We start from the raw sequence: 21,647 nt of genomic DNA on the forward strand, positions 1-21,647 counted from the left end.
GGTATTTCCGTAGTTGTTATTCACCTCATGTCTCAGACTAAAATGTTTTCACAGCAGTGGGCTCATCTCCCACATAGGTGTCGTTTTAATGGTTGTTTGTTCGATAGGGGAAGAGGGGCTAACAGGGGAGGGTTATTAGCAAGGTCACCTATCGCCTTATTGTAACGTCCAATAAGAGCAGTGCTCCGAAAGCTGGGCTGGTAGATTTGTAGCCTAGAGAGACAGAGAGAGCGAGAGAATGAGATGTAGGCTGCTGTACTGAAGTCCTCCTTGGATGTCTCTCTGTCTGACCTTGGCAATAATGCCAATTTGTAATTTTCTTTTGGCGAGTGAGGGCTGTCCCCATGAACTCAATTTTTGGGAGGAACATTTTACTCTGCACAGCTTCAGTCAAGTCAAACCTCCCCAGTCCCCAGCACTCAGCATTATTAATGCTTCTCTATTGCCCTCTTGTGGCTTCCCCACTTTTCTGCATCAACACTTTTCACCTCCAAAGAGTTACATGACTAGTTTCTGAAATTCAGGGTTGTTGTCCTTAATATATATATAATGTTTTATATGTATCTTGCATCTCTTGTGTGACATGATTGCTAACCAGGAAAACATTAGCGGTAAAGAAACGTGTTTATTGAATTGTAAATACTGAAAAACCTTGAAATTAAACTGTTCATAGCTTGAAATGTGAACATTTTATGCAGAATTACAAATAGAACAGAAGCTAATGCTTAAGTGAAACCATATAAAAACATAATATCTCCTATACTTTTAGTCTAGACGTAAGAAAAATCAATACAAAAACTTAAACATGTAAACATCATTAAACAATGGTTCATACAAGAATATTTTTGTAAGCTTTACGGAAACAGATTTCCACAATCACTTAGGCTCTAAATAATGGTCCATTGAAACAAACAGTTCATCTTAGCACCTTTGTGAGTGCAGTCAGAATTAGCTGCCATGTTTGTTTTCATTTCATACTGTAAGCTAACTAAAATCATCCTCATTTCAGTGCAGGTTCAAAACCTTTGTATTTTACAATTCAAATAAGATGGGGTTTTAGTGGACCCCCACTACACCTGCAGAGTATTTACCCTTTTTCATCCATTTTTAAAATCTATTGTCCACATAAACCGAACTAATTCAAAGCGAAGGTGTCCCCTCGTCTTGGCTCTGCCTCCAGCTCTAAACTTTGTTGTGTTGGCTCTACCTTGGAGGTGCAGTTTCTGACTTCGCCTCTCAGCTCAGACAGCTGCTGAGCATGGCTGGAGAGAGTCCCATTTACTTGCAGGAGAAGCCCGTTCGATTGTCTCTCAAGCTCCTCCCTGATTCTCTCAAGGTCATCTGCCAAGTAATTCAGGCCCTTACACTGGTCCTCCACGCTGGCAACACGCCCTCCAACCTCAGTGACCTCTTTCTGGACCCCCATAGCAGTGCTCCGGCAGCCCTGCACCTCCTCTGCTAGCCGCCTCCTCATCTCCAGCAGCTCACCCTTAAGTCGGGTCAGTCTGCGTTCACCTGCCCCAAGCATGGAAGCCTGGTGTCCAACCAGCTGAACCACACCCTTTATCTGCTGGGCTAGACGAGACTCTCTTTCATGCCAGGAGCTGTTGGCTTGACCCACCTGGTGGATGACTGTTCCCAGAGAATCCTGGAGGCCTCTCAGGGTGCGGTTGACTGAGCGGACATTAAACTTGAGGATTGTGAGCTCTCCATGGATGGGAGTATCTCCTTCTCCTTGTTCCTGTTGTTCCCTTAGGGGCAGACGCTTCAGGATACTCTGCAGTGTGACGTTCAGGGTATTTAAACGGTCATCTTGCACGTCCAATACCTCCTTCACATTCTGCTCCTCTGCGAGGTTAGCGCTTGGTGCAGCAGAGTCTCCCTGAATGGCAGATGGGTTTGGAGTTGAGGAACAAGAAGAGGAGCAGAGAATCTCAAGGTTGCTCAGCTGTCTCTGCACTCTGTCCACGTCCACCTCTAGTCTTTCTCGGATGGACTCCAGTTCTGTCTCCAGAGTGGGAACAGCATGACCCTCTAGCAGAGCGGGGGCAGTGGCATTACCCAGCTCTTCCAAAGCCATCAGTAAACGGCCCTCCAGAGCCCTCAGCTTACCTTCCATCCTGGCCTCCAGGCCCTGTCCTGTCTCAGCTCTGTCTGGGACACCCCCTCTCCTTCCAGACACATCACTTTTAATCTGCCCAGTCAGGTTGAGCTTGGACTCAACATACCCCAGACGCCCCTCCAGCATTCCTTCTATGTGGTCCTTGTGTCCACCCAGTTCCACCCTCAGGTGCCCCTGGGACTGGTTGAGTCCTGCCACTGATGTTTCCAGCAGCTGCACTCTTTCAACCAGTCCACTCATTCTGCCACAGCAGCCCTCTGCAGCCTGTATACCATGGATCTGTGCCCGGAGGTTTCTCAGTTCTGTTGTCAAGTCTGTGGTACTCTCATGCAGAACATCTTCCATCTGCTCTTGCCTCTCACCTTGCTCCTTCTGGCACTGACGGCGCACATCCCCAGCTTTCTCCTCACACCGGCCCTCTGCACTCTCCACACGCTTCTCAAACCCATCAAGAATTTCTGTCCTTGCTGCATTCAGCTTGGCATCCATCAGCTTCTCCATAGCTCTCTCAGCATTTCCCCCAGTATTGCCAGTGGAGTCTAATACCACACCTGACATCTTCTTCAATTCACCGTCATGGCCCATCACTGTTGATTTGAGTTCCTGCAGCTCTACTGTCTTGGCTTGCAGCTCTGCCCTGAGATCCTCTACCCTACCATTCAGTTCTGTAAGGCCTGGAAACACGTGTCTGCCATCTAGACCCTCTGTCTCAGGGTTTCCTCCAGGAATCTCTGCAAACCCTACAGTGGATGTACTAGAGGCTACAGCTGGAGCAGGAACAGGACCAGGGGCAGCAGAGAGCAGTGCTGACAGCATCCTGTTGGCATCCTCTCTCAGAGAGGCTCGTAGACTTTCCTCCAGTCCATTCACAGTTCCCCTCAGGGTCTCCAGACCCTGGTTTAGACGGCGCACATCCTCTTCCATTCGATATATACGCTCCTCTGTCTCACTGTCAAGAGCCTGATCTAAGAAGAGAAAGAAAAGCTGTTAACAGTAGAGCAAACATTTTATACTTTTGTGCTTCTGTTTCTCTCTGAAAAAAGTGTGAGTGTTTGTTACTTTTCTACTAAATAGTCAAATCCAGTTAAAATTACAATGTAGTTTGAACTTAGAACATACCTGTGGTTTCTCCCTCAGGCTGTTCACCACCAGTGGAAGGAGGAGGGATCTCCTCTAGTACATGTTCCTCAGGTGCTTGGCTATGCTCGTGTTCATGCTCATGTACTTGGTCATGCTCTGTGTGATGTGGCTCCTGGTGGTCTGGCATTGGCTCTGGCTGAGGCGGATAGGGCTCGAAGGAGGTGTCAGGGTAGGAGGAGGACGATGGAGGCCCAAAGTGACGCATTGGGTAAGAGTTATAACTGCCGGTGGGCGGCCCTTTGGGTTGACTCCATGGGTTGGCTTTCACAGCAGTGTTTATAGGTGGGCCCTTAAACATGGGACCCTTGAACATGGGACCTTTGTTGAACTGTGGCCCCTTAAACTGTGGGCCTTTCATTGGTGGGCCCTTGAATGGCGGCATCATTTTCATTGGGTGTTGGTAAACTGGAGGTCCCTCCATGCAGCCGTAACCAGAGTACCCTGGACAACAGCGCCACTCCAGCTCTGTGACAGTTTTATGTGCCACCTTGTACATGGGTTTGTACATCAGACGATACCTGGGGGGAGCAACCAAGAAATGTACACTTAATATTTGTCACTCTTAAGTCCTATGAATCCCATTTTCCTTTTATGACAAGGGAGATCAAGGGATAGATTTTGCTAACTCACATCAGAGTTGGACATTTTTGACCCCAGGAACACTTGTTGTACTCAGCTTTTACATAAGGGGCTGCCCCATCCTGCACGGTGAAGGAAACTGTCTTTTCAGTGACGTAGGCACAGTGGTTTCTTCAAGAGAGGAGGTAAAAGATGTCAGAAGAGAGGTGGGGCACATGAATATGAGTCTAGTTGGCTGTAGATATACAGTAAAATGTGAACAGAACTTACTTGTGTCTGCTGGTGGGTTTCCCTTGATCATGGTATTGACTGGGCCCAGCTTTGTACTGGTTAAACTGGAATGGTCTGTAGAACTTGGTTTCGACCAGCGACAAAAATAGAGTCATGATCACAAAAGGACTCGCAGCCATCACAAAATGCATCCTTGAAGATCCACGAGCTGTATCAAGAGCTTAGTGACAAGAGTCTTCAAACTGAGGTCAAGGTGATTTCACAGAAGAAAGAAAAGAAAATTAATCCTCCTTTCAAGGGCAAGTAATAACCTTAATATTCCATTCCATTGACTTGATATGGAAATAATTGAATTACCAGGCTTCTGACAAAACAAGATATCACAATACAAACTCAGAAATAAAGCTGCAAAATTGACATCAGGTAAAAAAAAGATCCCAGTCTCTGCAGTACAACCTGTCTTTGGCTGTGTTAGAAAGCAGAATGCCACCCTGTGAATGTTGACCCTGATGCTCAGGCTGTGGGTGTGGTGGACTCTGTTAGACTGACAACAGTCCACTGTGAGTTTGTGCGGACTACAGACGCCACTAATAGGGCCCTACTGGCACCATCTGCATATCTCCTCCCACTCAGTCCTCCTCAAAGTAACACCAAGTTGACATTATCTTCACAGTTAATAGTTAGTAGTGTGGCATTCTGTCTTACTCACTCTACTTTATAGAAAATGCAGATTTTATTATACATCTAGTTTGAATGTTGTCTCTACCAATCAGGGCCATGAGCTGTTTCCCCATGGTGACATCACGGCACATCACAGAGGGGAAATTGTGCATCACCTTCATAGTGTACAACACCAGGCCTTGTCCCAAAATAGCCATTTAAAAACATTTTAGGTAATAGTGGAAATAAATAATAATCCAATAATAATCCAAGTGTGTGACTGTCTGACTACTATATATTAGCTCTTAAGAGCGTAAAGAAGAATTAAATCCCAAAGAAAGCACTGGTGCTAACGATGAAACGAATAATGGCTGAGTTTCATTTGCTTTTGTTTCAGAAGACCTGAAATGATTAATTGATTATCATAATCCTCTCATACAGTGTTATTCATATTGTTGAGACTGTCGAGCCTCTGCAGTCTCTTAGTGAAACCTGTGAAACATCTTGGGCTCCTTTACTTCACACATGCACACTGACACAGTCTAAACCCCGACCTAACAGCAAACCTCCAGGAGCACGAACAAATAAAAACAAATACACTGTGTTGAAGGCTGTGACAGTACACACCCAGGCCCCTGAGTGCCTCCTTGCAGCACAAGCCTACACATTCATTCACAACACAAGTCTTTGTGCATTTGAAGAAGTTTACCGCCCTGAGCGTAGAAAGAAGCCTGGCAATATTAATCTTTACCTCAGCAGCGCAGCTTTAGCATCAAACTGTATAAACTTTTGTAGGAGACACTTTTTTGAATTACATCAAAACCTTCAAGTGAAACTTGCAGCTACTAATGTGAAGTTTTAACAGTTTTCTTTAGGCCTTTAGGACTGAAATGAAGAACTTCTACCTGGAGAATCTAAATCCTTCTACAGTTTATCAGACAGTATGTAGAGACCACCAATAATACCAGACATTCTTCAAAAATGTTTTGCCGTGACCATTGTAACATGACCTCATTTTGTACAAGAGAAACGCTGTGTCCATTATTTTGCAGGGATCTCTTGATTGACCCTGTTTAGAAGCAGGCCCATTTCCTGTATCCTGTTTGTACCAGGTCCCACCTCTTTTACCTGGAAACACCCTGTTCAGTTCAGATACACAACAGCGAGTGTGTGTGTGTTAGATATTCTCCATGGCTCTCTTACCCTCTCGACTTTGTAAACAAGCTCTCATTGTATCACGTGAAACATGCAGCATCCAGGCCTCGTACTTTCTGCTCCCGTAAAACAAATGCAGCTTTATTCTGGAGGCCAGTGGCTGCTCCACCCAGAGTTTTCCTTGAATGGCATCACACAGTTACAGCTGTTTTAGCTTCCACTCACCTGCCCGTCATAACGCTTACGTCAGACTTGAGCTGTTGGAGGACTTCTCAACATCGCTGAATTATGAACAGGGTGAGGCCTATAATTTGCCTGCGTACCCCAAATGTATATGAGGCTATGAAAGTCTGTGCAACATATGGGGAGTTACATTTTTGTTTATCCCTCCTCCATGTCTTTGTGTCTGTTTAGTTTTAACACCAGCGGTCCAAATTCTGAGCCGGCCTGTAAATCTCTTTGTGTGTCTTTAGTTTTCAACAAAGTCTGCGCCTTACTGGACTGTGTAGCTTTCCCAACAGTACTGGCTTATAGAATATTTGCAGCACAGAGTATGAAGGGTTTATGCTCTTTTTTGTCGTTTCTGGACATATTGAAGTCAACCTAATCAATACTGAAAGTGATAAAACCTTATTCTGAACCAAATCTCTTCACTTATTCCCTGTCAGTTTATTTTACAAGTTGCTAAATGCTACATGTTAATGTATCCATGACCATGACCTGACAGGGATAAAATGAAGCTTTTATTCTTCAAATTATTGTATGGAGTTTTGGAGGAAAATGTTGGAAATGCAGGTTAAGGGCAGAGTTGTGTGTAATTTGCAGCTTTGTTTGTTTTAGAGTGGCCGATATCTGCTCTTGTATGTTCACAGCCATGTAAAAGAACAAACAGGAGTTAATTGGTCACAACACTTCACAAACCTGAACCTTGTTTCCTGTGCTGGTTCACCTCTTTTCTGCCTTGTTATGCAACATTGTTCTGTTTAAGCTGAGTCTATTTTGAGATACATTGGAGTGAACATGGTTTCTTTTCACACTTGTGAAAGTTAATTCATTGAGTCATCGTCATCTTAAGAATTTAGAGCCTAAACAAACCTAATGTGGTGGCCACATGTCGTGACACACTTAACACGTTAGCCAAGAAGTGCAGTGTGTTTACTGTTGCCAAACCCATGGCAGTGTGTACACATCTGGAGTCAGCCAACGCACACACAAGCACACACACACATTCTCACTCACTTGTCTCCATGCAGTTTTGCTCAAAATTGGCTTTCGAAGTTTTCCAGTTTTTTCTGCCACGATCCATCCTGCAGTCTGTTTTTTCTTGATAAATACTCCTACATGATTTCCTCTGCTTTTGTGTTTCACAGTTTTTTGTTTGTTTGTTTGTAATTGCCCTAGAAACATCTCTCAATACACAGTGTGTGTGCATGACCAGGATATTTTTTTCTAACTGATTTTAAGAATTTAATAATTCTTTAACTAAACTAAATCACTAGAAAAACTCTTCCTCACTCCATATAATCTTTGCACATATGCTGTTTATATGATTTCCTCTAAATTTGTTAAATTTAGGTTCAAAATCTACTGTAATGTAACTGAATTCCATGATAACTAAACTCTGTATTACAGAGTGATGACTAATACATTTTAAATTAATTTAAAGTAAAATCTGCGCCATGTAAACAAAGGTGTGTCTGAATGTCCATCCTGGATGAAGTGAGTGCTTAACATAGCAGCAATTTATATTTCCAGTTTACAAACAGATGGATGGATTGATTGACAGATGGACTGATGAATGGATAGTTTTTGCACAGCATGAGTGGAGTTTAATTTGTTTGTAAATGGTAGATATAAAAAATTGAAAGCATACAGCAGCATTTTCCTGTAGTACTGACTTTAGTAGATGCTGTGAAGTAAATTGATGCCATTCTTGTTTTCTGAGTATTGATTCATGTCATAAGAAGAATCAAACATGCTTAAAAGACAAAATGGTCTATTTTAAAATGCTGTTATTGGTAGTAGTTTTTACATCACAGCTGTAAAAAACACAGTAAATTTGATACAGAACAATAGTATCACATATTCCTCAAAACATACACACAGTACATTATCTCACTGTGCACAGAATAACACTGCCCCCTTGTGTTGTTTGTTGATTTAGACTAGAAAGGGAAACATTTAAACTGCCACCACGCTTCCTACAGTCTCATTGCCAAATGTCTTTTTTATCCACTGTTGTCAAAAATAGGCACAGTTATTACTTGGCTGTAGTGTTACAGTCTAATATGTTTAATGTATGTTTTTGTTGTTTGGAATACAAAATAATAAAAGGGACAGGATTTTCTGGTTCACTCTGAAATGACCATGAAAAACAACTGATGAAAAGAAATCCTCAGTTAAACATTAAAACAAAAGGCAGTCGTGCAGTCTAAACCTCAAATGTATACTAGTAATATTTTAGGCTCTTTGAAGTTCTCTCCTGTGGAAACTATTAATTCAAGCGGTCCTTTTCATCTTTTTGCGCTCTAACCAGGCCAAATGTGTCCATGCTTAAAAGTTTAAGAGGAGCCCCAGCGCTCCAGTCTGCAGAAACTACTCATACCCACACCCTGCCAATTAAACACAAACTAGTCAGCAGGGTTTATAATCCCATGTGCGGCTTTGTGGTGCAACTGAGATAAACTACAATGTGTTTCTGTGACCACTGTTTTGAAAAATCGGGCTAGAGCCATCGAGGTGGTAATCACCAGTGATGAATGGGAAGATTGCGGAGAATGTTTCAGGCATTGACTGTGGGAGGATGTAGGAGAATAACTGGCAGATGTTGTTATCTAGTGTAGTGTCATTTCAAATAAACATCAGTAATGATATAAAAAAGAATCATCATAGTTCATTAATAAAAGAAGAGTTAAACATTCAACAATGCAATAAACTGTTGTTAATGTGAGCTATGTTAGGGGTGTATAGTGGACTAAAGGGCATTCTGGCCCCCCTCCACCCTCTCCTCATTTCTTCAAGTATGTGTTTTGAATCCTTAAAAAATGTGTAAATTATTGTTTTTGAAAATCAAGTCTATAACGTCTTAAAATTGAAGGAACAGTTTGCAAGAAAGCAAATATAGATATTTCTCGATGAGAGGATCAACACGTCTGTACACTGCATATGAAGCTAGTTAGCTTAGCATAAACACTGGAAATAGGGGGTGCAGTTAGCGTGGCTCTATTAAGAAAATCTCCCTATGAGCACCTCTGAAGCTCATTGAATAAAACCACACCTTGTTATTTTTATACTTTGGATTTGTACAGGTTTAAGATGCAGTCTGGTACCACCTCTTCCCTGTCTCTATGTTAAGTTAAATGTGAAAGCAACTGGACGTCTTTTAGGTTTCTTTGAGACGTTTCACCTCTCGTCTGAAAGGAACTGAGGAGGCCTTTCGGATGAGAGGTGAAACATAGACTAGTAGAAAGGAAGTTAATTTACTCAAGGACTGTACTTAAACATACATTGACTTTTTGGCCACTTGGGGGCAGTAGAAATAACGTTTGAACACAACATTAGTATATCATCATAGTTCAAGTTGGGAAATGAGCAAATATTTACTTATTTACACATCCAGCAGTTACAAAGTAAGATGATTCAGATTCAGATTTCTTTATTGTCATTCAAACATTACATTGAAGATGCACTGCAAAACGAAATTACGTCACATCAGTCCACAATAAAAACTGGTAGATAAAAACACCATCAGTAAAAATTATAATAATTTGGGGTTATGTTTGAGTCCATCTGACAAATATTAACTCGTTTTTATTTTTATTACTCATTTTTTAGCTCTGGTTTTGGTCTCTACCAACTCCTGAGGGAAACGTCTGTCTCTTTAGCTGCTAAATGCTCCACTGAGTTCACCAGGTAGTCTTTAACTTTGTCTGTTGGCAGGTTAGTGCTGATCAGATAGTGTACAGTGGGGTTTTAAAGCTTTTTTTTTTTTTTTTTTTTTTTTTTTGTTGCTGACAACAAAACAAACAGGGTGAACAGAGGGAACTACTATTCATACATGCACACCACATCCCGGGAAGAGGTCTAATCAGGCATACGTGAAAACGTGTGTGGGTGGATTAATGTTGTTTTAAAGCTTTGCCACTATGCAAATATCCTGTAACAAACATCAGTGTCTCTCCATCAGTGCACAACAGAAACACCTGCAGGCACTCACCTCTTTCTCTTATTGGCCTCCATGCACAGGCCTGTTTAATATGTTGGGTTTCATGTGCTACCTTGATCTTCTAATCTGGTTTCATCATCGCACTTTCATCACCACAGTGCCCAGCTAAAATCTGTCTCAGGCGAACAATTGTGTTTTATTCTGTAAGAGGATAAAAAATTACAATTTCTCCTGCAGGTTCCAGTTTCGTAACACAAACGGCTTCAGATTTTTCAGAAGTTTGTTTATGCTTTTTTTTTAAAGTCCATTTCAACCAAATTGTTTAAAACCCAGTGCAGCCTGATATAAAAGTATGAAATATTTATAAATATACAGAACCACAAAATTTATTTTAGTCTAGATCCTTAAGGAGCAGTCCCTCAGCTGTTCCCTGAGGCTTGAGTGAGGCTTGTAGCAGTGGATAAACAAGTTCAGTTTGCCCTCAATTTTTTAGGCCTTTATAGTCATATACAGTGGTCTGGATTTTGTCTTTGAAAAGGAAAAAGTGGTCTCATGGTGATTTAAGGGCTAAGATACATACAACACAAACAGCAGCTTCTCCAGTTCAACTCTAGCTGAAGACGTCAACTCTCCGTCCCCACCACTAAGGTTTTACAATTTAGTAAATGTGTCTAAAAATGCTGAATTGTCTATTGTTGACATCTCCCTCAAATGTTAATGCATTTGCTTCTACAACAAGACAATGACCCAGTGCATGTTTATGTAAAAATATACCATGAACTACTTCAAGAAACACAAGCCATAGTTTTGGGAATGACCCTCACAGCACCCTTACTCGATCATTATTTGAAAATCTTTGAGTATAGATCTTAAACATCTCATGAACATGAAGTGATCTGCAGGAAGAGTGAGTGAAAATTACAAAATCAAGAAGTAGGATGCTCAAAATTTGTACGTACAACAACAACAACAACAAATATATATATAAATATTGAAATAATGAAATAACTGTTTCTTTATTTGTTGTTAAGTCAAAAACACAGGAGAGAAAACAATTTAGATTTCAAAAATGTAAGTTCTCGTGTCAGAGATTGTAAGCACAACCCCTGCTGGAAGGCATGACATAAAATAAAATCTATAGAGATTAAATAAAACAAAAAAATAAATACAAGCTCTTTCAGTGATTACGAATAGTTTGCAGTTATGTTTGGTGCTGCTCGTGGGTCATTTAATTCACAGCTGTCCTTTACTGTAAAGACCAGATTTGATCAATAAAGTGACTTTATGAGCAGGTGGGAGCAGGAACAGTGCTCTCTGATATCTGTCCTGCAGCTCCTCTGGACAAACCCCACATAGAGGGTCCATCACAGAGAGGGCCCGCTGCCCACAGGCGCGCACAGAGCTCCCTTTCTTTAAGAAAAGGCAAAGGGGAATTCCTTAAGTTGGATGCTGCAGCGATGAGAAGCCTTTTCATCCGGCTGTTTTTCAGTCTCCACTGGCTGCGTTAATTACAGGGCCCGGGGCTGCACTTTGAGCTCACTGCGCTCATGCAGGCTCTTGAGAAAAAGCCGCGCGTCCGATTCTCACGACACAGATAAAAACCACACACAAATACACGCAGGGCGCGCGCGCATGCACGTACGGACGCACGCGCGGATACTCGCACCCGTCTGAGCCAGTAGAACCAGTCAGCCAGCTGCTCGGGGGACATTCCTGCACTGTCTTCCAGCAACTTCAGCCCACTGACACCAGCGGCGGATGACACCGTGAACGTGAACCGGTTTTAAGGCATTTCCTCGGTCAGAGCAGCAGGACCTGAGAGGAGGATGTGGAGCGTCATTCCTCCTGCCAGACCCTGCTCAAACTTTTATCAGTGAACACAGCGCGGAGAGGAGAGGAGAGGTGGGCGCAGGACCCGCCGCAGCCCGTGTATGTGTGTGTCGGTCGCTGGAGACGATGGAAGACTTTGACTAGATCCTCTCTACGGCAAAGAAACACCATGGCTGTGGACGGTAGGCAGATTCCTGTTGGTTACATTATGTTAAATCCATGGAAATGTGCTTTGAAATATTTTCCATTCAACGGAAACTTCAACTAAAAGCCAAGCATGAGCTCATTAGTTTAACTTAATACTTGCAAGACCGGTTTGCCGGGTACGTTAGTGGTCGCATCTGGTAACAAGACATCTGCTGTGCCGTCATTTCAGTATCATGAAGTATATACAGAGTGAGGTCAAAACATTAATAGTTAAAAATACCGCCTACATCATTAAATCTACCTGTCACCTGCTGGAAATAAGAACAACACGATACATCACGTTAACTCAGTGCTCTAGGAACGCACATAGAGGAGGAACATTATGGTGGTTTTAAAGAACAGCAGGGGGGCTCTGGGTGGTCTGTTGATGGATAATGACCTGGTGCTGAAACGGACAGCTCGCTGGAAGAAACCAGCATCACCAGTTTGATGGCGTGATGGTGGATGATGTCCATGTACTCAGACTCTTAATCAAACCCCACAGCTACCCTTTACAGCCCTCATATATACATTTTTAAGTTGATTATATCGCATCTTTTACATTATTCTGATTGTGTAAGCCTCTGTATGAAGAAATGGACAGTCTAGGTGGAGGTTGGTGTAGTTTCCGTGTTGCTCTTAGGCTTTGATATGATACCAAGTGAAGCATATTGCAGGCTTTTCTCTGTATGTTTAGTAAGATTTTGGTTCATAAAAGTGTTTTCCTATCCAGCGCAGGCAGTTTATATGCGTGTCAGTTAATGAGGACTTTTTTTCCTCCCATAGACAGGCAAAACTAAAGGAGGTAAAAACTCCGTCTGACAAGTGGTTTTAATTATCTGTGTTTAATCAGTGAAAGGGGGCACATTTGTGTTTACAGCAGCAGCCTGGGGGAGTAATAACTCTGTGAAGGAGGGTTCATACGTACACAGTCTTGGAGTTGCACCTCAAAGAAACAAAAATCGCATGCAGAGTTTTATTCATAATAATCTGATGCTGCTGCTTTGCCTTGATGATTGCAGGACTCGGCTTTGCTCCGCTCTCAGCGGGAGATGTTGAATGACAGAAAGAAAGAGGCACAAAGCTGGAAAAACCAAAAGACTCTTTCATCTCCTCAAACCCTCGTCCCCTGTGACAGTCTCTCTCGTTCTGTCCTCTTTTCAAATTCTCTTAGTCAATTTAAGATATTGAAAATGCACATTAACGCACACGCAGACACATCTGCCTGCATAGCTTCAAACACAGTAAGAAATTCCTTCCAATCTGGCACATGAATCAGTAATGACCCGTGGCTTTCTGCCAGAATCTGTGCCTGTAACAGCATGTTTACTGTAGTTGCACACTTTCTTTAATTACTGAATGTTGGGAAGCCACCTGCTGTTGAGTGGGCTTGGATGTCTGCCTACAGGCCTCTTCGTAATGATGAGAAAGTGGCTCGTCTCACAGCTTCGACATTCACCTACAAGGTCTGCACAAAGTAATACCTGAACGCTGACTTCCGGGAATTACCCAGGGGCTTGTCCAGGCTTAGATAATTTTGAATGCTGCCTCATGCCTTCTCCATAATGAGATCATCCCTGAGTGTCCAGGCGGGTTCAGCTCCAGCTTTTGTTTTCAAGTCATGCAGAGTGAGGAAAGAAAGTTTCATGCGTTTTGTTTTTTTTCTCTTCACGTTGTCAGTGGTTCTACTCAGGTCTGGCTGTCTAATCGTTATACTTCTCGCTTTAATCTCTCCAGCGGCATCCAGTTTCAGTTTCTGCAGGCCAGCTGTGGAGTACAGGGCTCTGCCTGAGGACTTCAAGCACCAGCTGAGTCGACGGACAGGTGGGAATCTAACCTGGCATGACGGGCGTGGACAGAAAACGGCAGGAGGCAGGACGGTGAAGCTGCTGCAGCAGCCGGGCACAGAGGCCCTGCAGGTACTGAACACCTACATGACCTCAACATGTCAAACAGCACACCTGGTTCACGGACTGATGTAGCGTGATAACCCTCCAGGTTTTCTGTTTCTCTTCTAGCTCAAGGAGATATGTCTGTTTATACTTAATTAAGCATGATCGTACTGGGCAAAAAGTTACAGCTATACTGCCTAAAATAAAACTGAAATTAGAATTTTTGCTTAGAAATCAGCAGGTCAGCACTGTTAATTACCGACTGGTGATGCTGGTACTGGTTATTTGACTGATGTAATATCTGAGTCGTGGGCAGTAATCATTTAAATTTCATCAGCCACATGAGCAGTTAACCAGCAGTGCGGCCAATGTTGTTTTCTGATGCTCAGTCCCATCTCTGATTTGTTTATCTCCAAGGTTACTGATCAAATGTTTACCACACCTGGACCCATGAAAGACAGACAGCTAATGCTAGCTAGTCTGCCTCCTTTCTACTCTGCAGGACAAACACAGGACTGACTTTGCAAGAGTTAAAATAACAGAAAAAAGAAGTAAGATCTAGCGGGAATAAATGCTTATGTTAGTAAGCAAGTGCACTTTTCAACTGCAGTACATACTTAAAATCATAACAGACCTCTTAAATCACTAAAATTATATTCATATGGCAGCAGAAAAACAAGGATCTGCATGTTTCACGATGGTTGGTGCAGTCTCCAAAACTCCCAGTGGTACTGCATTAACTACGGTGCTAACGTAGCGCAGTAGATTTTTTAGAGACTCAAACAAACCTGGGAGCTGCATCTAAATGCTGATATTTAGCAAAACAAATATGTTTTTCTCTGAAGTTATATATGTGCAGTTCTGGAAACACAAGCAGGCAAATTAGTTTTTCATACATCTTTCAGCTCACGCAGTGCTCAGCAGCGATTGGCTGCACCCACAAAGTTCAATGCAGCTCAGGTCAAAGTTCACCGCAGACATCTGTGTGGAGCCACTGTGATGCACCACATATCTAATAATGAGGACATGCAAGAAAAAGCTGTTTCACTTCAATACTGTGGAAAAAAGCAAAAATATGCTACAGTGTCATGATTTATGTTCAGTGCCAAAAACTGAGGAGAATTCAGATTTCAGTTTGACTTTAAATGGCAGATTCACCAAAGGTTTGAATGAATCCTTACTTAGATTGATCTACAATAAGTCTTAAAAACATTTTTGTCATTTATTTTTTGGTGTTTTCACCTTTCCTTTTCATTATCAAACTCACTATATTTCTACACAAGTCATGCAGACACAAAACAAAACTAATGCTGAGTTAAGAAATCATTAAAACAAATCTTTTCCTTGACGTCTTATCAACATGAGTATATATGCAAACTCGCTCCTCTGTCAGATTTCTGTACAGAGAAGCCTGAAAGGAAAAATTGGTACTCTGGCGAATGTGGCCAGTTACCATCCATTGTTGTAAATGGGCACTTTGTTAGCAGAGAATAGAAGTTGCTCTCTCCCCGGCGGGTTGGTGGGCTCTAACAGCCTTTTAGCATGGCTTTAAATAGCACAGGTCCTCCAACACTCGCAGTATGCTGCAGCACCACAGTGTTTGTTGACTGAGAGCAGAGAGAAACAGACTTTAGTTTGATGGTACACAGTTAATAAACATTATGCAAAGCCTTTTTCTTTATAGATCTCTTAATGTGAAGCATCGTCACATCCACTTCCAGTAGCAATTCTGTTCCAGTTTAAATTAAATCTTTCCGTCGATATCCATTTTGTTATCTGATGCAGCGTCGTCTGCTCGCAGTCGACACAGAAATCCATTTGTGTTGTAAACTGGCCTCATTTAAAGCCCTTGGTGGTTACAAGTCAGAGAGTCCACGCCTTTGTCTTCACCCCATGAAAGGCTCTTTAAAAGGCGGTTATGAGCTGAAGCTAAAGCTGCAAACATAGAACTGGGCTGGGCTGATAACAGAGTTGTATACAATGCACTGTTTGTTTGCCTCAATCCTCTTGGATGCACATAATGTAGTGGTTGGTTTATTTTTGTCTTGAGAAACATAAACTTAATCAGTGTTGTGTGTTTGGAGAATGTGCTGCACTGGAACATGTGTGCAGTGTTTTCACTTCTTCTTCCTCCACAGTTCAGACTTTTTCTCTTCTAGTTAGTTTTAAATCACTCATTTTCTACATGTCGTACTTCTATCCATTCTTCTCCATCCAGTCATGCAGTCTCCTCTCTACCGTACTGTATGTGTTAGTTTCCTGAAAAAAACAGTAAACACTCATTATAGTCTCTCTCTGTCATCTGACTGTAGACACAGACAAACATAATACTTTCACTGATTGTTGAAAGAAAGATTGGCAACTATTTTTTATCACTGATTTATCATTAAAGTCATTTTTCAAGCAATAATAGTAAACAATCCTTCATGTCAGCCTCTGATAGTGAGGATTTACTGTTTTCCTTTTTCTTATTTAATACTAAATGGAATATTTTTGGGTTTTGGACTGTTGGTCAGACAAAACAAGCAATTTGAAGGCATCACTTTTGGCTTCAGGAAATTGTGATTGGCATTTTTATGCCTCAGTGACGGCGAGCACTGTGGTTGGAGGCGTTATGTTTTCGGTTTCATCAATCCCATTCTTGTGAATGCAACATCTCAGGAACATCTGGAGGAAGATTCCTCAAATTTGGTACAAACATTCATTCGTATTCAAGAATGTATTGATCAAAGTTTGGAAGTCCAAGATCAAACTTCACGGTCACTATGACCTCATGTCCATCCCTTTCTTGTGAATGCCAAATCTCAGGAATGCCAGGAAGGAATTTCTTTAAATTTGGCACAAAAGTTCACTTGAAGTTAAACGATGAACTCATTAGATTTTTGTAGTGAAAAGTCAAGGTCACTTTGATGAGGGTGTGAACCAATAAATACTTTGGTCACAATAAAACAAAACATGGGAGTGTTTCACTGAGCTGAAAGTAAAATGAAAGGAAAGGAAATCCTCTGCTCTTCAAGCTTAGAACAGGAAGTCTGAGGATAAAAACAAAAACCTACCCAAGATGGTAGGAACAGGGTGAACTGGCCGTCAGTCAGGAGGCAAAGCAAAATACTTAATTCAACTTGGAAAGGAAGCAACACATTGTCAAGTTGTGAGAGTACATTGAGGAATTATTGGCAGCAAAGTGAATCTGATAAATAAACATTAGATTTTAAGCCTCAGATGGATAAACTGTCTTTTAGAAAGAGGAAATATGGTTGTTTATCGCTTTGGCTTTTTAATCAGATCATGTCACGGGAAATGAGTTTTAGATTTAAAGATATTTAATAGATTATGAACACAGTCACCATTAAAAACAACTAGATAAATACTTTAATGGAATTGCTTTAAGATATAATGGTAATCTTTCTTATCTGGAGCTCTGTATTGATTAAAGAGTAGCATGTTATTCTGTAGCAGATAGAGTCATCAGTACACTCTGACATATTAAGCAGATGTCCAGTACAAATTTGGCCCCACTAACTCTTAAATGTATGCCAGCCTTTTTTTTTCTTTTTTTTTGAAGCACCTCCTTCTTGCATCTGAGAAACTCTCGAGTTGGAGAAACGCTGAACCTGCTGAATTTTTAAAACTGATTGACTGATCAAAGGCCCAGTTTGATTACTCCTCCACAGTTTTACATCCTGTACATCTTTAAGATTAAAGAGCTGGATCTCAAGATCACACTGGCCTACATGTTCCTCTGTCTGTGCTGTCGCAGGAGCTGCTGCTGCATGTTCGCTGATCTTCCTTTATGCAGTGTTTGATCTACATGCACATATGGTGCACATATCCTCCCTGCGTGTGTTAATGAGTGTGAAACCTGTTCTTGTTCATGTATCTTGTTAGTTTCTCATGTATAGTTGGCCCACATGTGCATATGTCTGTAGCTTAGCCTGAAAGTGTTTGATACAGTGTCGTCATCATACAAGGGTTTTTAAAAGGTCAGATTCAGGGTTCAGTTCTTGACAAGGAAGTGAAATAATTTCTTTAATACGTGTCCATCTATGTCCATCTTATGTCTTCCTGTCTGTCCGCAGTACCGCTCCAGTGACAGTTACGGGATATATCACACGAGCCCGACACAGCCCAGCCTGATCCGACCCGTCGTGCTCTGGTCACAACAGGATGTTTGTAAATGGCTGAAGAAACATTGTCCGCACAACTACCTGACCTACGTGGAGGCGTTCTCCCATCACGCCATCACAGGTCGCACAACCAGGAAACACACACAGAGGAAAGGTTGATTCAAGAATTCCAATATAAAAGTGAAATAGATCTTTTGAGCCTGCTGTTTTCACCCTTTACAGGCCGTGCACTGTTGCGTCTGAACGGGGAGAAGCTGGAGAGGATGGGTTTAGTGCAAGAGACGCTTCGACAGGAGCTGCTGCAACAGGTGCTGCAGCTTCAGGTGCAGGAGGAGGGACGCAACCTGCAGCTGCTCAGCAGGGGTGAGGGTGTGTGTGTGCTTTTATTTTTAAACTCGCGAAGATTGACACCACTCTCATGTCTGTACAGTAAATATGCTGCCAACCGCTACCTCTACAGCTCTCTAATTAAGTTATATCTTTCTTTGTTCACCCTGTAGAGAGACAGAAGTGTAAAAATATGGGTGGTTATGTGCCAGACTATTTCTTGGCTGGGACCAGTTACTTCCTGAAGTTTGGCTACCTGGTAACAGCTCAGAGCCAAAACGTTTCCCAACCCATAACGCCCCCCCTGAAACTGGAGTACCAGCCTTTGTTAACATGTCGTGGCTCGCTTCAGATGTTTAGATAAGGACGGTTATTTTTTTAATGTTTTGTAACGGCCTTTGGCAAACATCATTTTCCGCGCGCTCTACACATTCAAGGCGAGAGGCGAGTCCATGAGTGAGTCATAGAGTCACAGTTATCACAGATATGTAAATAAACACAGCAGCACAGAGAGGACTGACTGCTGTTGACATTTTTAGAAAGAAGAGATTACGAGGTGAGTTTTATGGATATTATAACCGTTCAGATCAGTGTCTCTTGGTTAGAGCTGCTTGGAGAGAGCAGAGGATGAAGAACACGAGCTCAGCCGCATGAATATGTCCGTAGCCAAGAATGCCACCTAACACAGGAAATCAAAGCGCTGTCTGATGGCATGTCAAACACAGTCCAAAGAAAGTTCAAGGACCCTGTGTTATTTTTCATAGGAGCTGTATTTTTTTTCACAAACTTGAGATCACAGAGGCTTCAGTTTCTTACAGTAACTGCTGTAGTGGATGCTGAGAGTATATAGAAAGTAAAGTATATATAAAGTAACCCCACGGGAACGTGCTGCAGTTTTTCAAAGAGACAGAAAAAAGAAAAGCTGAATTAGAGATTGTACTGAGTTACAGAAGCTGTTGGAACAGAGGCTTGTCTGGACGTAACGTCACGACTTCAGCTGTTGACAGTGTTAATTAGTGAGCTTCAGAGGAGGAGGTAGGAGGATATTTTTACTTCTGGACAGAGCTAGTCTAGCTGTTTCCCCATTTCCAGTCTTTATGCTAAACCAACAGGACAGACATCAGAGCGCTCTCATCTGACTCTCCATTTGTTTGCATCTTTCTATCTTTTGCAGGTTCCTTTGGAAATATATCATAGCCACACTGCTGGAAGGAGTGGACACTGTGGAATCATGGGATTTATGATCAAAAAACTCAAATGTGAATCAGATCTGTGGAATAAATGCATCCAGCGAGGAACGATATCCTGAATTATGATCATTAAAATGAAGTCGGCAGCTTTTCATTCCCCATCTGCACGCTGAACAGACGTAATCTTCATGGACTGACTATGAACTGTGATGAAATAGCACCATGACAATCTGTTTTGTCAATTTATTCCTCTGTTCTGTGATAATAATTCTTTTTCTTCTCTTACTGCCTCTGCCACTTTCTCCCTCTTAAACTTTTCTAACATCAGAAAAATGAAATAAATAAACATATCAATGCCTTTATTTATCACGAATGTCTATTTAGAGGTCAGAAATGTGTGCATTGCCCTTAAAGGAGCAGCTGTGGGGGAAACACGTGATGATAAACTACATTACCCACAATCCCACAGCACAGTTAAGAAGGAATCCATCCATGGCTTTAACCAGCCGGTGCCGGCTCCGAGGTCGCAGGATCCCCATGGAAACGGAGTGCGGGAAAATAATGTCGTCCCGCTCGGACAGGTACATGATACTATGAGAATATTTTCTACCTGTGTTTGAATTCTCTGTGCCGAAACCATTCATGTGATTTAAAAATAATAACAGTGATTATTCAGTCTGCAGCAGCGTCTCGATCCTGTAATGTAACGCTAACCACACTGACTCCCCCTCCCCTCTCCTCCTCCTCCTCCTCCTCCTCATCCAAACACAGCAAAGAAATCTGACACGTTTCGTCTCTAATGTTTCTACTGTTCAGTTGAAATCCCTCTCTGTTAGTATGTTATCATTAATCATATATCACAGTGACAGGATGGTGGATGTAGATACATCAAACGCGTTAAAACACGAAGCTCTCCAGAAGTAGCTGAGCGGCATGTTGACACAATTGTGCGTCACAGGCTCCCTAATGAGAAACAACTAGATTATCCCTAAAATGTTTATTTAATAAACCTTCAGGTATTTTTTAGTCTGCAGGACTCGTTGTTGCGTTCAAAGACTATGGGGATTTTTCTGGTCTTTATTCATAGAATAACCTTAAAAATATACCAAAGGACCGTTCAGTCTGTATAAAAATTAAATCAACCTTTAAATCTCTCTTAGATATAATATTTCCCAGCCTGTCTGGGCAGTGGTGAACTGTAACTAACTACATTTATTCAAGTAGAGTAATGAAAGAAGTATTGATATCGTTTGCTTAAGTAAAAGTAGAAATATTACAAGTAAAAGTCCCTAAATTCAAAATGTTCAGGTAAAAGTAAAGTGGTATTTAACAACAAAACGTACTTAAAGTATCAACGTAAGCAGCAAATTTACTAATTTGAGAAGCCTGAATTAGGAAATGTTTTTTTTTTTTTTTTTTTTTTTACTGGTGATTATTTTATTAAAAATGAGATCTTAAACTACCAGACAGTAGCATAATACACATAATTTTGTCACAATAAGCGCCACCTTGACCAACTATGTTTAAAAACATCTGTTTACATATACCTACTTTACCACTAATAACAATCCAGTTACATATATATGAGAATACTGCAATAACACACTGAACACTGTCATTTTACATAATGAGTACTGTTCATTTTAATAAATAATGTAAACTGTGCTGCTAACACTTGTGTAAAGTTGTGAATGCAGGATCTTTAGTATTTTTATAATGAGGCACTGCTAACTTTACTTAAGTAAAAGATCTCAGAACTTCTTCTCATTCTGTTCCTCCATTTTGTAAATTTGCAACTGTTATTCCTAAATACGACTTTTATTCCATGTTAGTGCAGGAAGAAGGATTCCTCCTCCTCTGTTGTTCTTGTTTAGGTTTCTTCCTTTTTCCCATATCCAGGCCGAGAGTCTGTGGACAGAGGCTGTTGTATGTTGCACAAATTGTAAAGCCTTTTGAAGCGTGTTCATGATTTGAGGCCTGTATAAATAAAACAGACTTCACTTGGCTTGACAAGAAGAAAAGAGCTGCAGTTTCACTCAGTTC

At 41.6% G+C, this 21,647-nt stretch overlaps 2 protein-coding genes across 3 annotated transcripts; one reads left to right on the plus strand and one right to left on the minus strand.

The window, feature by feature from the left end:
* Positions 1-53: 53 nt before the first annotated feature.
* On the minus strand, positions 54-4,683 carry emilin3a (elastin microfibril interfacer 3a). The gene is made up of 4 exons (XM_018674542.2): positions 4,112-4,683; positions 3,893-4,012; positions 3,242-3,780; positions 54-3,087 (listed from the first exon to the last, which is right to left on the minus strand). The coding sequence occupies exons 1-4, from the start codon at positions 4,261-4,263 to the stop codon at positions 1,136-1,138; spliced, it is 2,763 nt and encodes a 920-aa protein (XP_018530058.2). The 5' UTR covers positions 4,264-4,683; the 3' UTR covers positions 54-1,135.
* A 7,057-nt stretch (positions 4,684-11,740) lies between these two features.
* On the plus strand, positions 11,741-19,966 carry samd10a (sterile alpha motif domain containing 10a). 2 transcript variants are annotated; one of them, XM_018674555.2, is made up of 5 exons: positions 11,741-12,064; positions 13,806-13,987; positions 18,040-18,208; positions 18,310-18,456; positions 19,589-19,966. In XM_018674555.2, exons 1-5 carry the CDS (start codon positions 12,052-12,054, stop codon positions 19,609-19,611), a joined length of 534 nt encoding a protein of 177 aa, XP_018530071.1. In that variant the 5' UTR covers positions 11,741-12,051; the 3' UTR covers positions 19,612-19,966. The 2 variants fall into 2 exon arrangements, with proteins under 2 accessions (XP_018530071.1, XP_018530072.1); XM_018674556.2 differs by having other exon boundaries at positions 11,742-12,064; positions 18,310-18,450.
* The last annotated feature ends 1,681 nt before the right edge of the window (positions 19,967-21,647 follow it).

This window comes from Lates calcarifer, linkage group LG6 (genome assembly GCF_001640805.2).
Source record: "Lates calcarifer isolate ASB-BC8 linkage group LG6, TLL_Latcal_v3, whole genome shotgun sequence".
Classification (NCBI taxonomy): domain Eukaryota; kingdom Metazoa; phylum Chordata; class Actinopteri; family Centropomidae; genus Lates; species Lates calcarifer.